This window comes from Dama dama, chromosome 3 (genome assembly GCF_033118175.1).
Source record: "Dama dama isolate Ldn47 chromosome 3, ASM3311817v1, whole genome shotgun sequence".
In the NCBI taxonomy this organism is placed as follows: Eukaryota; Metazoa; Chordata; class Mammalia; order Artiodactyla; family Cervidae; genus Dama; species Dama dama.
The window spans coordinates 45,215,709-45,231,648 of record NC_083683.1 but is presented as its reverse complement, the minus strand read 5'-3'; the positions used below and the strand labels follow the sequence as shown (position 1 = coordinate 45,231,648).

At 39.8% G+C, this 15,940-nt stretch overlaps 1 protein-coding gene and 1 non-coding gene across 4 annotated transcripts in view; one reads left to right on the top strand and one right to left on the bottom strand.

Moving 5' to 3' along the window:
- The first annotated feature begins 1,058 nt into the window (after positions 1-1,058).
- On the top strand, positions 1,059-1,130 carry TRNAC-GCA (transfer RNA cysteine (anticodon GCA)). The gene has a single exon. It is a non-coding gene; the product is annotated as a tRNA-Cys (tRNA).
- A 2,373-nt stretch (positions 1,131-3,503) lies between these two features.
- The window catches only part of LOC133045631 (natural resistance-associated macrophage protein 2-like), a 33,524-nt gene continuing 21,087 nt past the window's right edge, over positions 3,504-15,940 (bottom strand). For 2 of the 3 annotated variants that reach the window (XM_061127842.1, XM_061127834.1), the window contains one exon: positions 3,504-7,633. In XM_061127842.1, the coding sequence (XP_060983825.1) occupies positions 7,447-7,633 (187 nt within the window). In that variant the 3' untranslated portion in view covers positions 3,504-7,446. The remainder of the gene's footprint in view (positions 7,634-15,940) is intronic. The other variant, XM_061127829.1, reaches the window with a different exon arrangement.

The following is a 15,940-nucleotide window of genomic DNA, read 5'->3' as shown; positions in this document are numbered from 1 at the left end:
CCTTTCCAGAGTTCTTTCCAGAAAGATTTGGCTGAACTTATAGAGCTTTCAGTATTGTACCTATTTATCAGTGTACCTGCCATCATCGTTTTACTGTTATTTGTTTTTTGCTGTTTTTGTTTGTCATTTTAACTTCAATTTCACTTATTGCTAATCAGCCTTCAAAATATACATATAAATGTGATTATTTATTCTGATTCTAATTTCCACTTATTAAATTGACTCTTAGAGAATAAATATATCCTCACCAACCAGAGATAAACATGTGCCAACACAGTCAAAACTTGCTATCCTTCATGAACATCAATTGCATTTCTGTATACTAACAACAAACATATGGAGACTGAATTTATTTATTTGGTTTTTTTTTTTTCATTTATTTTTATTAGTTGGAGGCTAATTACTCTGTACCCCCATGGACTGTAGCCCAGCAGGAATTTTTATTCCATGGAATTCTCCAGGCAAGAATATTGCGTTGGTTCAAGTAGGTTGCCATTTCCCACTCCAGGGAATCTTCCCAACTCAGGGGTTGAACCTGAGGTAGGCAAGGGATTAATCAGTTCAGTTCAGTCACTCAGTCGTGTCTGACTCTTTGCCACCCCATGGACTGCAGCATGCCAGACTTCCCTGTCCATCACCAACTCTTAGAGCTTACTCAAACTCATGTCCATAGAGTCGGTGATGCCATCCAACCACCTCATCCTCTGTTGCCCGCTTCTGCTCCTACCTTCAATCTTTCCCAGCATCAGAGTCTTTTCCAGTGAGTCAGTTCTTCGCATCAGGCGGCCAAAGTATTGGAATTTCAGCTTCAGCATCAGTCCTTCCAATGAATATTCAGGACCGATTTCCTTTAGGATGGACTGGTTGGATCTCCCTACAGTCCAAGGGACTCTCAAGAGTCCCAACACCACAGTTCAAAAGCATCAGTTCTTCAACACTCAGCTTTCTTTATGGTTCAACTCTCACATCCATACGTGACTACTGGGAAAACCATAGCCTTGACTAGAGGGACCTTTGTTGGCAAAGTAATGTCTCTGCTTTTTAATATGCTGTGAGCTTCCCTGGTGGCTCAGGTGGTAAAGCGTCTGCCTGCAATGCAGGAGACCCGGGTTCGATCCCTGGGTTGGGAAGATCTCCTGGAGAAGGAAATGGCAACCCACTCCAGTATTCTTGCCTGGAGAATCCCATGGATGGAGTTGCCTGGTAGGCTACAGTCCATGGGGTCGCAAAGAGTCCGACATGACTAAGCGATTTCATTTTCACTTTCTCGGTTTGTCATAGCTTTTCTTCCAAGAAGCAAGTGTCTTAATTTCATGGCTGCAGTCACCATCTGCAGTGTATTTGGAGCCCCTCAAAATAAAGTCTGTCACTATTTCCATTGTTTCCCCATGTATTTGTCATGAAGTGATGGGACCAGATGCCATGATCTTAGTTTTCTGAATGTTGAGTTTTAAGACAACTTTTTCACTCTCCTCTTCCACTTTCATCAAGAGGCTCTTCAGTTCTTCTTTGCTTTCTGCCATAAGGGTGGTGTCATCTGCATATCTGAGGTTATTGACATTTCTCCCAGAAATCTTGATTCCAGCTTGTGCTTCATGCAGCCCAGCGTTTCTCATGATGTACTCTGCATATAAGTTAAATAAGCAGGGTGACAATATACAGCCTTGACGCACTCCTTTTCCTGTTTGGAACCAGTCTGTTGTTCCATGTCCAGTTCTAACTGTTGTTTCTTGACCTGCATACGGGTTTCTCAGGAGGCAGGTCAGGTGGTCTGGTATTCCCATATCTTTAAGAATTTCCCAAAGTTTGTGGTGATCCACACAGTTAAAGACTTTGGCTCAGTCAATAAAGCAGAAGTAGGTATTTTTCTGGAACTCTCTTGCTTTTTCCATGATCAGTGGATGTTGGCAATTTGATCTGTGGTTCCTTTGCCTTTTCTAAAACCGGCTTGAACATCTGGAAGTTCATGGTTAATGCATTGCTGAAGCCTGGCTTGGAGAATTTTGAGCATTACTTTGCTAGTGTGTGAGATGAGTGCAATTGTGAGGTAGTTTGAGCATTCTTTGGCATTGCCTTTCTTTGGGATTGGAATGAAAACTGACCTTTTCCAGTCCTGTGGCCACTGCTGAGTTTTCCAAATTTTCTGGCATATTGAGTGCAGCACTGTCACAGCATAATCTTTTAGGATTTGAAATAGCTCAGCTGGAATTCCATCACCTCCACTAGCTTTGTTCATAGTGATTCCTAAGGCCCACTTGATTTCACATTCCAGGATGTCTGGCTGTAGGTGAGTGATCACACCATCGTGGTTATCTGGGTCATGAAGATCTTTTTTGTATAGTTCTTTTGTGTACTCTTGCCATCTCTTCTTAATATCTTCTGCTTCTGTTAGGTCCATACCATTTCTGTCCTTTATTGTGCCCATCTTTGCATAAAATATTCCCTTGTTTTCTCAATAATTGTGCCTAATAAGCACAGAGAAATGAGTCCTATAGTACTCTCTGAAACAGAGAATGTTATTTCCATAGATACCACAGTGATTCAAGTTTAAACATTTTTTTGGCTTGAATTTTATGCATCTTTGATAGTTACAGTACTATTTCATTGGAAAATTATGCAGACATCTGCCTCATTTTTCTATTTGACTGGGATCAGAAAATGAACTTACTGACCCTTCAGACTCTGTTCACTCAGTAGGTTTTAACAGAAAGTGTCAAAAATAAAGCAGAAGGAAAATGAAGTAAATGTTAAGTTTAGACAATCTACTAGATAGCTGACGCCTTGACAACTGTTATGGAATGTATTTTAAATCTGCCACTCCCTATCTTGCTTTGGGTATGAACATTTGCTGAGGTCCCTGGAATTCACAGAATCAGCTCTTCCTCAGGCTATCCTCCCAGGTTCTTCCCCCTTTCTGCAGGGCCCTAGGACCTCATCCTTGCGGAAGATGTACATCTGTCTCATGTGCCTAAAGATAGCTAATTCATCCAGTCAACAGTAAATTCCTAGAAGCAGGGACTATGATCCATTCACCTTCCTTTTTGTCAAAATACTGAATACAATACTGAGTACAGTACTGAATGCAGAATACTGGGTACAATACTGAATGTATGTTTTCTAAGTGCCTATTTTTTAAATCTCAAGATCTAGCCAATCTTCCCACTTTCCCTTCTCACCACTATTTTAAAATTCAAACTTCACAGTGGCACAGTAACATCATAAATTCAGATTTATACTGATCCTAAAGGGCTCTTAGATTTTGGGGTTTTTTCCCTTTAGAATCACTTGTATGATCCAAGCCAAAGATGAATAAGATAAAGAGTGTTTGTTTTGATATACATCTTTTTGTTTCTAGGTGTTCTCTACTCTATAAGGATTACTCTGTAAGGATTACCAAAATATGAAGTTACACACAAGAAAAATAAGAAGTCTTCTGAAAAGTCCTTATGAAGAATGAATTTTCAATATATAGCAAATTATACTGCAGAAGTTCCCATCAGAATTCTCATAGCCTTCAAATGTTTAAGACATTGATTTCCAAATCAATAATCATAGTCAACTCAAAAATACCTTTGTTGATGTCTTTTAGAACCTAGGACATGATGTTCTCACTTTTAAAATTTTTATTTTCTAGTTAGTGGCAGAAAACAATCTATATTATGCCAAATCGATCTGAAAATTAGGAGTTATATAATGGCTACAGAAAATTTTTCACTATCCATATTAAACATGGTGCTCTTTTCACTCATTTCTCTCCAAACAGGGCAAGGTAATTAAGGCTTTCATAAACTCCCTTTTAGAATGGGCAAAAATTACATTAGAGGAGAATGAATGGCTATGTTTTTATTTAAATTTGGTTCAGCCCAGAGGCCCCCGGTGGGAGTGCACACGGCTAGCACAGGAGCTTGTGCTGGGTAGCATGCTGTCTGGGGCTTGGTGAAATTAAAAAAAAAACTTGGTTCACCACTGTGCACCTCACTGTTATAAAGAAACCTGACTCATTTACCACAAACATAAATATCTAAGATTTAAATATTTGTGTATTCATCCTTATACTTCTTGAAAGTATTTTTGGCAGTACAAAGGAAAATTGCTTAAAAAAAAAATCCCTTTTCGCTCATATGGCAGTATTGTGGGAGATGTGGTATGACACTGCAGAAAACACAAGAAACAAAGAAGATAATAAATGTTAAGTATACCCGAGGCCTCAAGCTCCTCTGTAAGCCTTAGGGTTCTAAAAACTAGCTCCATCTTGCTAAAGTCATAACTGCTATGTCTAAGATTTCTTCCAACTCCAGGCCTGGGGAAGAAAACCAAAGGGGAAAAAAAAAGTACCCACTGAGATAAAAACAAGAATGCACTATTTTAAAAAAAGGCGGGGGGCACTATAACATGATCTGTGGTGCTGACTTCCTCTTCCTTGATGTTTTCTATACTGGCAAAATTATTCTGACCAGAAAGTGAAGTCTAGTGTTTGGGGAAGGGAAAGATGCAGGAATATTGGATACTATATCTACATTCTAGGCAATAATAACTCACTGTTCTGTGTATTATTTACACTTTTCTCTAGGGCACAGGGTAATTATTTTTAAAGTTGCCATCCGTACCCACCATGAAGCTCTTCAAGTACCACCAAAAGACATACATGTTTCAGTCAACACTGTCCTCTTTAGAAAACAGACAAGGAAAGAATCCAGCTACTCTATTTCCCTAGAGTAAACATTCCAGCAGTTGGCTCCAATGTGCTCCATGAAAGTCAGGAAAATTTAAGACCGAGGCCATAGGAATGTCATCCTTCATACTGATTACACAATGAAAAGATACTTCTAATCAGGCTACCATAAAGATCCCCCTCTTTCAAAATATGCTCAGCATTAAAAATGTTTAATCAGAAATGGGCTCTTCTCACAAAACCCAAAAGACTCCAGAATTGTGCAATAATCTTACTCTGAATATACTAAAGTAATGTAATTATTGCTTGAAAAAAGCAGTGAAAAATATTGAGTAGTTATACATAAGAGCTCACCAATTATGCTTAAATTAAAATGTAAAATCATTTATGGAGAAAAGCTAAGTATGCAGGATGCCCATTTACCCACATTAGCTTGGGCAAAGAGGGGAGGTCATTGAGGGAAGACCCTATAAATAGATATAAACCTGAATGTGCACAATACTTCTAGGGCAAAGTCTTGGTGCTTAATATCATAATGTTTAAAAAGTGAGAAGGCTATTTTCATTGGCTGCTGTAATCTCTGATGCCTCACTGACTAGTTAAACTATTGGGTATGCTCTGAATGCCTTTTTTATTAGGCCAGCACACAGTTATGTAGCAGCAGCTGCTCAATAATGTAGTATGTAACAGCAGCTGTTCAGTTCAATACTGAGCAGTTGCTCACTATTGAACTGCATTTTTCTGAAACTCTGGGTATACACTGTCAGAGAATCCTTTTACAAATTGACTCCACAGTGTTAAACCTTAGGAATTGAGTGAGTATATACATCTAGGTTAATCTTAAGACTGAATATATTGGGACTTCCCCTGTGGTTAAGACTCTCTACTTTCACTGGAGGTGGACATCAGTTTGATTCCAGGTGGGGAATCCCGCATGCCGCTCAGTAGGGTCAAAAGGGGGGAGATTGATTATATTATTGTCTGTATAAGTACATATCATAGAAATCCAGATTTGTAAATCATAATGATTAAATGCTCTTAACTTAGCAAAAACATTTACCCAAGACTCACTCTTTAAACATCAGTCTCCTCCACTGGTTTTGGCATGATCTAGTTTTTGCTTTATATTAAGTTTTCTGATTACAGGAGTTGTATGACCTGAGGGGTATACTTAGAAATTTCCGCAAACTCTAGTCTATTCCTAGTAACATACAATTAAAGAATGGAGATAAGCTACAGAAACGCCCCCAAGAACTTAATCTCTATTTAACCAACCACCTTATCTTTTTCATGAGTTGTATAACAGGATTCTTTTTCCTTTTTTCTTTCCCCAAACATTCTCTGGTAATGAAACTACTGATAAATGAACATCTGGACACTTGCCCAGGGAGGGAAGAAAAATCCAACAAATTGATTCATCTAGAGTTGCTGTCTCTGTATAAAGAAACTAAAACACTGAAATTCATTTTTTAAGTCTCTTTTTCAAATAAGAGCTGATAAATGATGTTAATTCAGTTTTACTTTTAGGATCACAAGCTCTCTAACCTGGGATGCAAGGCTGTTGCTCTTATCAGAAATTTCAAAGGCCACAAAGTAGAAACGAGGGAATTTTAAATAATCATCTTGGAAGAAAAATCTCTGCCACTCAGAGAATCAAATCATTATAAATGAACAAAGGCAATGTCTGGATTTTTTTTTAAGTCTTACTGAAAGGTCCTGTTTTAAAATAAGGCAGCAAGGTTTAAGCTGAAAGAGGAAAATGATGCTCAAACATACAAAGGCTGCAGGGTTTGCAAACTCAGTGTCTTTGAAGCTAGAAGGAAAGGAGAGAAGGCACAGACTTCATTACATTAAAAATGGATAGCTGCCATTCAGTTCAGTTCAGTCCAGTTCAGTTCAGTCGCTCAGTCGTGTCCGACTCTAGTGACCCCATGAACTGCAGCACGCCAGGCCTCCCTGTCCATCACCAACTCCCAGAGTTTATCCAAACTCATCTCCATCGAGTCGGTGATGCCATCCAACCATCTCATCCTCTGTCATCCCCTTCTCCTCCTGCCCCCAACCCCTCCCAGCATCAGGGTCTTTTCCAATGAGTCAGCTCTTCGCATCAGGTGGCCAAAGTATTGGAGTTTCAGCTTCAGCATCAGTCCTTCCAATGACCATCCAGGACTGGTCTCCTTTAGGATGGACTGGTTGGATCTCCTTGCAGTCCAAGGGACTCTCAAGAGTCTTCTCCAACACCACAGTTCAAAAGCATCAATTCTTCGGCACTCAGCTTTCTTTATAGTCCAACTCTCACATTCATAAATGACCACTGGAAAAACCATAGCCTTGGCTAGATGGACCTTTGTTGACAAAGTGATGTCTCTGCTTTTTAATATGCTGTCTAGGTTGGTCATAACTGTCCTGCCAAGGAGTAAGCGTCTTTTAATTTCATTGCTGCCATCACCATCTGCAGTGATTCTGGAGCCCAGAAAAATAAAGTCAGCCACTGTTTCCACTATTTCCCCATCTATCTGCCATGAGGTGAAGGGACCGGATGCCATGATCTTCGTTTTCTGAATGTTGAGCTTTAAGCCAACTTTTTCACTCTCCTCTTTTATTTTCATCAAGAGGCTCTTTAGTTCTTCACTTTCTGCCATAAGGGTGGTGTCATCTGCAGATAAGCCAACTGCACTTCCATGAAGGGGTACGAGCCTGGTGTTGAAAATCCTCTGACTTTTCAATCAGATCACTATGCAGAAACTTTCAAGTTTTAGGTAGTAAATGATTTATTATAAAAATTTTGCCATGCGTGGCGTTATGTCTGCGCTGCACGTCTCGCATGTCCGGGCCTTGTATCGGCGCATTTTGCTGCTGCACCGGGTTCTGCCCCCAGACCTCAAAGACCTTGGCGACCAGTACGTGAAGGACGAATTTAGAAGGCACAAGACCGCTGGTTCTAAAGAGGCCGAGCGATTCCTGCAGGAATGGGAGAAGAGTACAAAGGAATTCTGAGACCAAAACGTTTGAGAACCACTGAGCAGAGAAGGCATATGCAGCAGTGCTGTGGCAACAAGCTAATGAAAACAGACAAAATTCAACTGAAAAAGCATGTTTTGGAATCTCCCTACCAGAAGAAAAACTTGATGACTTTCGTGATGAACAGATTGGACAACTGCAGGAACTGATGCAAGAAGCCACTAAACCCAACAGGCAATTTAATATTACTGAGTCTGGGAAACCAAAGTTTTAGTCTACACAATAAAGTTTAAAAAAGCATTTCAAGTTCAGAGCCCTTTAACTATCATTGGTTTTTAAAATTTGTTTCTTAAGCTTTTAGATTTGAAAATGCCTGGTGTTAATGAAATATTCTTTCTGGGGATATTTTGAATGTTGTCTGTAATATACAGATCAGGATCATGAGTGGATGAAACTACATTTATTGAAGTAGTAACAGTGGCTGAATAGGATTTGTGTTTTGGACTACATAAGAAAGAACGGTTCTAAACTGGACAAGCTTGTGAAATTGTCCCCAAAATTTTATATGTAAATTTGTTTTAATGCTATTCATGTTTAAGCATTAGTCTCATGGCTCTAGCTATATCAGATAAGTATTTCATGATCATGATAGATACAGAATTCCAAGGTCATTACTTAATTTCTATTTGCATGGAATACTTTTTAGTATCCTCTCACTTTCATTCAGTATCCCTAGATCTGAGGTGGGTCTCTTGTGGACAGCATTTGTGGGGATCTTGTTTTTGTATCCATTCAGCCAGTCTGTTTTTCAGTTGGAGCATTTAATCCATTTAGATTTAAGGTAATTATAAATATGTATGTTCTTATTGCCATTTTGTTAATTATTTTGAATTTGTTTTTGTAGGTCTTTTTCTTTTTTTTTTTTTTTTTGGTTTATGGTTACCATAAATTTTTAATATAGCAGTCTATATTTTAAGTTGCTGGTCTCAAATGCATTTCCAATATCCTGCATTTGTATTCTCTTCTCTTCTCAGTCACTGGTTTTGATGTTTGTGTGTGGATGATTGCCTACTTTTACTGTATGTTTGCCTTTATGGGTGAGCTTTCCCATTTGTAATTTTCTGATTTCTAGTTGTAGCCTTTTCTTTTCTGTCTATAGAGGAGTTCTTTGGCATTTGTTGTGGAGCTGGTTTGGTGGTGCTGAATTCTCTTAGCTCTTGATTGTCTGTGAAGCTTCTGATTTCTCTGTCGGATCTGGGCGAGAGCTTTGCTGGGTAGAGTATTATTAGTTGTGGGTTTTTCCCTTTCATTACTTTAAATAAATATATCATGCCACCCAAAAAAAAAAAAAAAATTTTATGGGAAAAAAAATCCTGGTTAGAAAGAGGAGTCAAAAAAAATCTATAATCCAATGTGGGCAGGCAGTGTGTGACATGCAGACTCATCTCCAAGTCCCAGTCTAGTTCCAGTCTCATACTGCATGGTGTAAATGACTTTAAATGCTTAGCATTCCCTAGGAGAGTCAGCATTAGAGATATTAGAAATATTTCCAAAGTCTATTAGGAAATAGACTTTGGCCTAGAAATGGTATTTGAGTATTAATGGAAAAAGTGGGAAGGAAAGATGGGACTATACACACATTAGAAAGAAAACTAATATCTCCATTATCTTCTGTTGGGCTTTATAAAATTCAATGTTAGAATTCTTTTTATACCTAAAGTGCTAGAATGGGCTGAGTTATAATGCAGCATAGAAAACTGATCATTGGTTAAAGAATGACTTCTGGATATTGTTACTAGGTATTAAGCTCTTTGGAAAATGCCATCAATATCTCTGAAGAAAAATTCAAGAAAAACAACAGGAAAGAAAATAATAATCACAGAGCATGCCAGCAACCAGAATGAAATACAACTGCCAAATAAAAGACATGTTTTCTTTGGAATTGATGTGCTAGTATCAGTAGTCACCAAGGATAGGTCGATTAAATCCAAGTCAAGTTTAACTGGCCACAGTCAAGTATCACTTTAAAAGTCAGTCAATTTGGCCAGCTCATCTGAAAAAGAACAGTGCTCTTACTCCTTTGTCACTTGTGATTCAGACAAAATATCTGGTTTATCTGAAACAACATTCTTTAAAAAAAAAATACAAAATATCATTTTTATATAAAACTCTACCCAAACGAGTATGTTCAGGTTTACATAAACATACACACATACATGCTTTTAAAATTGCAGAAGTCCAGACACAAGCCCATAGGGGTGTGTGGCCATCATAGGCTAATCATTTAACTCTGGCAGTTGCAGGACTGTTGTGAGGTGGGTGGGTCTCTGACCTACACTTAACAGCTGTCAGCTTTAACACTGTGAGGAAATCTACCCTATGAGGAAATCTTTACCCTCAGTTCAAAACATGTGAACAAAACTCACCACTGAACAAACAGAGATATGTTAACAGGACACTTGACACAAAGGACTAAGAGAAAGTGGCTCTTATATAGTCCCTCAGGCTGTCAGTCATCTAGACACAAGTGAGTCAGCATCCATGGTGCTCAGAAGGTAAGAGTTCAGGTTGAACTGTCAATCCCAGATGGTACTGAGGACAAAAAGATGGAAAAGGGTTAGACTGATTTATAAGTATCTAAAATTGGCATCTAGGTACCTATAATCAGCATGTAAAAGTAGCTCTTAAAAAAAAAAGTAGCTCTTATTTCAGTTCTGCTATACTGATCTTCTTTCAGAAAATAAATGGCTTACAGATATATGAATGGTTTACTGTATATAAAATAATTGATAGGAACTGAAATTTGTTAAGGATTTGTTAATGCCAAATACAAAATTTGCACTTTAACTATTCTTGTGACATACTCTATCTCAGGATGGGTGTTTCTGATCAGGATATTAAGAGGAAATGTACTGTGAGCTTTTATACCTTAATACCAAGTGTGTTAGAAGTCAAATTTCAGGGAATTCCCTGGCAGTCCAGTGATTAGGACTCTGTGCTTTCCCTGCTGAGGGTTCAGGTTCAATCCCAGGTCAAGGAACTAAGATCCCACAAGCTGCACAGTGCAGCCAAAAGAGAGAAAAGAAATCAAATTTCAAATAGTCTAAATCCCTAGCTCCATTATCTGGGCTCTATTATCCTTTGGCACCTGAGCAGAGAAAAGTCTTCCATTTAAAAAAAGAAAGAAACATAACACGGCATGTGCTAAGAAAAGGAAACAACCTATGGGTCCCAAACATTTATCAGACCAAATAAGAATTACTTCAGCTGCTTTTACAACACATTGCCAGGGACTTCCCTGGTGGTCCAGGGGTTAAGAATTCGCCTTGCCAGGCAGAAGACGTAGTGTGATCCTTGGTCAGGGAATTGTGATCCCACATGCCTGGGAGCAACTAAGCAAGCTCTGGTTCTGGAGCCCACAGCAACTGGAGAGAAGCCTGCACACGGCAACAACCAAGGTCTTGAGACGCAACCAAGACCCAGTGCAGATCAAAAATAAATATGAAAACAAAGCAAAAAAACACATTGCCAGACCCACTCCTGGAGACTTAATCCAGATGGTGTATACTGGCATTTGTGAAGATGTAGCTTACTCTTATTTTCTTCTCTGCATTCACCATGGGACAATCACCGAGTCTCCTTTTAGCCCTACTGGTATTACCTGGGCTTTTAGGAATGTTGTTGGCCCTTGGTAACAGCCTCTTTTGGACCTTTCAGTTACCTAATCTGTAATTTAGAGGCTGATTTTTTTGTTATAAGAATTAAATGAGACTATATGAATAGGCAGGATGCTGAATTCACACAATAGATTCACAGTATGCATGCGTGCTAAGTCACTTCAGTTGTGTCTGACTCTGTGACCCTACGGACTAGTACAGTATAGTGGAAAAGGCACTGGGGCTGGGATCAAGCTCCAACTCTGCCACCTCCTGTGATCTTGAGCAAGTCATGTATCCTTCTGGAGCCTTATCCTACTCACTTGTAAAACTAGAAAAAATAGTACATTTGAAAATGCCAAGGACATTAATAAGCTATCACATTTTGTGTGTGTGTATGTCTGTGCTCAGTCGTGTCTGCCTCTTTGTGACCCCATGGACTATAGCCCACCAGGCTCTTCTGACCATGAAATTTTTCCAGGCAAGAATACGGGAAGGGGTTGCCATTTCCTACTGTAAGGGATGTTCCCCAGTCCAGGGATCGAACCTGCATCTCTTGTCTCTCCTGCACTGGCAGGCAGATTCTTTACCACTGTGCCACCTGGGAAGCCTAACCCTTTTAGGACTTCGATATTTTTTCAGACATTAAAAAAACCCATCAGAGGATTGTGATGACTGTGAGAAGATGAGACAAAATGGAGCCCATGATTAAAACTATTCTCAACTACCAGGCTAGGAATTACTGAAACACACTAGCCTTAGGGCAGAATAACAGCACTTCACCTTTCACACACATTTTAGGGTCTTATGACTTAAGGTTGTAATAACCAAGAGCAATTGTCAGATACCGGACAATTCACTGCAGCCTATTCTCAAGTGAGCTGAGGTGGTGGGGTGGGCTTGTAGTAAACAAAGGCTGTATTTTTAGTTCTATGACCTCCAGATTATATCAACTGATGACTTAGTAGAGAAAACTCCTTCATTGGAGAAGTTTGTGGTATTGCTCGGGGACACTGAGAAATGGGACTAAATGGCAGAGAATTAGCTAAACCTTTCAAGGGCACAGGGGTACGGAAATGAATAAACTCTCAGTTCTTAGCTATTGCTGGCCCTGCCCATTTTCTACACCTACCAGAAAAAGCATTCAGGTGCTTTTGAAAATTTAGCACAGGTCAAACAAAATGAGCCTATCAATTGGCAACTTTTGACCTAACATGTATTGTAGCACTCATCAGAGCATTAAGAAAAGTATCTTTGATATGGTGCTGTTCCAGCGCTGCTAGACACCAAAGCTTGGTGTCTTAAAGTGTATACTACAAAGTGTATACTATATATTGTAGGATGATTGGTAATGATAACATGGGCTCTGGAATTAAGCTAGTCAGGTTCAAATGCCAACTGCCCACTTACTGGTGATAACGTTGTTTTAATTTTTGGTCCTTCAGATGCCTTATCTGTATCCTTTTGTTATAAGAATTACATGAGATTATGTGAGTGCTTGGGCCTCCTAGGTGGTTCAGTGGTAAAGAATCCTCCTGCCAATGCAGGAGGTGCAAGAGACTCGAGTCTGATCCCTGGGTCCGGAAGATCCCTGGAGGAGGGCATGGCAATCCACCTCAGTATTCCTGCCTGGAAAATCTCATGGACAGAGGAGCCTGGCAGACTACAGTCCATGGAGTCACAAAGAGTCAGACACAACTGAGCCCCACCCCCACCCCTCCACACACAAACGTGACTGCTTAGACACCCAACGAGCATGCGTTAGTCATTTTTAACATTCCAAAGCTAAGGTGTCAAAAGAAAGTGACACATCTGGACTCATTGGTCCTGTCCATGGAAGAAATAGAAAGCACTGCAGAGGGCAGAGCTAAAAGAAATGTCTCAAATCAGGACCTTCAAAGTGTTATGCATCTTATTTTAGTTCAGAAATTAAACCCAAATAAGGAGTTCCCTGGTGGCTTAGTGGGTAGGATTCCAGACTTTCACTGCCACGGGCCCAGGTGCAATCCCTGGTCAGGAAGCTAAGATTCCGTAAGCCACATGGCACGGTGGCTGGAAAAAAAAAGTAAGAAGGAATAGCTAAACGAGGAAGGACATGTAGAACATAATTCTGAGATAATTTATATGGTGTAACTTACAGTATTCAATTCCTGTAAGACAGACAGGGGAAGCTTGCAACAGAGAAAGGGAAAATGAAGCTCTAGTGACACTCCTGGGACAAATTAAGTGCTGACTTAGCTTTTCCTGCCATGTGTTTGGTGACAAGCCTAGTAGTTTACTGTGTCTGAGCTTTGTCTTTGTATTTATATCTGATCTGCCAAAATGCTTTCATATCTAAGCTAAACAATTTTCCTTTCTCTTTTCAAATGTATTTATATCTGATCTGCCAAAATGCTTTCATATCTAAGCTAAACAATTTTCCTTTCTCTTTTCAAATACACATACTTTTTATTGGCTACCTCAATGGTGAAACAAGACTACAGACAGAAAAACGTTCAGCTTAGAGCAGAGAAAGGCAAAATGACCATTTTTTTCAACTTTAAATATGGAAATGACGTAATCTTCAGCAACAGCAAAACTAAATAGGTAGTAGAAATTAGTGTTTGGTGTCTACAATTCATCAAGTGTTCTCAGAACTAAATGTATGTTGAGGCCTGAACGATGTAAATTTGAATGAGGGTCTATTCCCATGCAGATTTTTTTTCAATATTAAATGCCACAGAAATACATGATCCCAAGTCGGGTGAAATTTGAGAATGCGGAACCAGAGATTCAGAGAACACTGGACATGAAGGGCCGAGTATAAACACGAAGAGCTGACTATAGATTACAGGCCAGTTTTTTTCCTTTATTCCACAGAGGGTCAGCATCCCTGGTTATCCAGGTGTAAACTGTATTTCTCTAACTCTTATAAAGAGAAAAATCACTAACAGTGTGGGTCTAATATGTTCTCCAGCTGGTAGTTGATGTTTCAGTATTTCAAAGTTGTTGAGACCCATTAACAGAGTATTTTCAAGGTTAAAAAAATTACCAGGAAACCAAATTGAAAAAAGAAAAAAAAACCTTTTAAATTACAAACTAAGTGTACATATTGTTAAGTGTCACTAAAAGCTCGTTTTAACAACTCCTAAAACCACTAACAGGACCTCACAGGAGCCAAACTGCAGCTCTCCCCCATCCCTGTTAATTCCCAGTATGCTGTAGCAGCAGTTATTTTATTCCACACAGAGTGCGTATGCTGGCGCTGGAAGATTTCAATTTTAAATGTTGTTTATTGTACCTGAAGTACTGGCTGAACAGAAAGTACACTTTCCATGTGAGAGCATCTGATGGAATATAGCATGGGAGTGTTAACACTGTAAAACACTACACACATAGTGATATAAACTGCAGCTTAACTGGGAAGAAATTTGCCATCATTGCAAGTCAGGACCTTCAACGGCAGGACTGCAACAACTTTTAAAAGAAAACTAGCAGCTTTTACCTGGGTTTTTAAACATCTGTAAATCTGAGACTGACTGGACCTACCCAGACTCTGGGGAAAGGTAAATGATAGTGTACCATCTTTACAAAGAACTTTGTCAACATGGCCCTCACCTGCTGAGGCCAGACGAGAACTTAAGATGTCAGTCCCCAGTTATTTTCAGAGTGCCCGTGTGACCAGTTTAGGGAATGATATTAGGGAGAGAAAGGGATGTGAGGAATGATGGCTAGGGAATTTTCCTCTCATGATTCTGCGCTATGTCCCTGGAGGGGCTGAGGTAAGGTATGGTCAGTGGAACAGATTAGTTTACCCTGAGTGAGTGAGTGAGTGTTAGTTACTCAGTCACATCCAACTCTTTCCGACCCCAAGGACTGTAGGCCGCCAGGCTCCTCTAACCATGGGATTCTCCAGGCAAGAATACTGGAGTAGGTGGCCATTCCTTTCTCCAGGAGATCTTCCCAACCCTGGGATCAAACCTGGGTCTCCTGCACTGCAGATGGATTTTTTACCATCTGAGCTACCAGAGAAGCCCCCAGTTTACCCTTAATGAGATATAAAACAGTCCATTCAGTCTGTGATTTTGACTGTGTACAAAGTATTGGAAACAATGCCTTTAGGGGCTCAGGTGAACAGAGAACATCAATCAACAGGCACTCCAGAAGGAAGACACCAAAAATGAAAAGTCCTTTGATTGCATTCCCATTACTGTTCTCTCCAAGTCAGTGGCTTTAAAAGGCCTGATTATTTATCTCCACCAGACAATGTGATTTGGTTTGAAATAATCACACGGTGTCAGGCTCCACATGTCAAAATGTCAGAAGTGGCTGAAGAGCAGCAGCTCCATGCTGAAGGGACCCATTTCCTCTGACTCCAGAGCTCCACCATCTGGTCTCTGAGTTTTTCCCTCTGAGGGAATGGCTGAAGAGAAGTAGCTCAGTGCAACCCTGCAGAGAGGACTTGGTAACCATAGTGACACCAAAGGACTCGCTGAGAGGGAGCGAGCTTTGCAATGCTCACATCCAGAGCTCCTCAGATTGCCTTGCAAGTCGTCTTGGGCATGCTTCTGGTATGCCGATTCTGGTAGAAGGTGTTTTTTAGGAATATAACAGATGGCTCTTTTTTTTTTTTTTTTCAGATGGCCCCTTTTCTTTCAAACTTTTTCTCCTC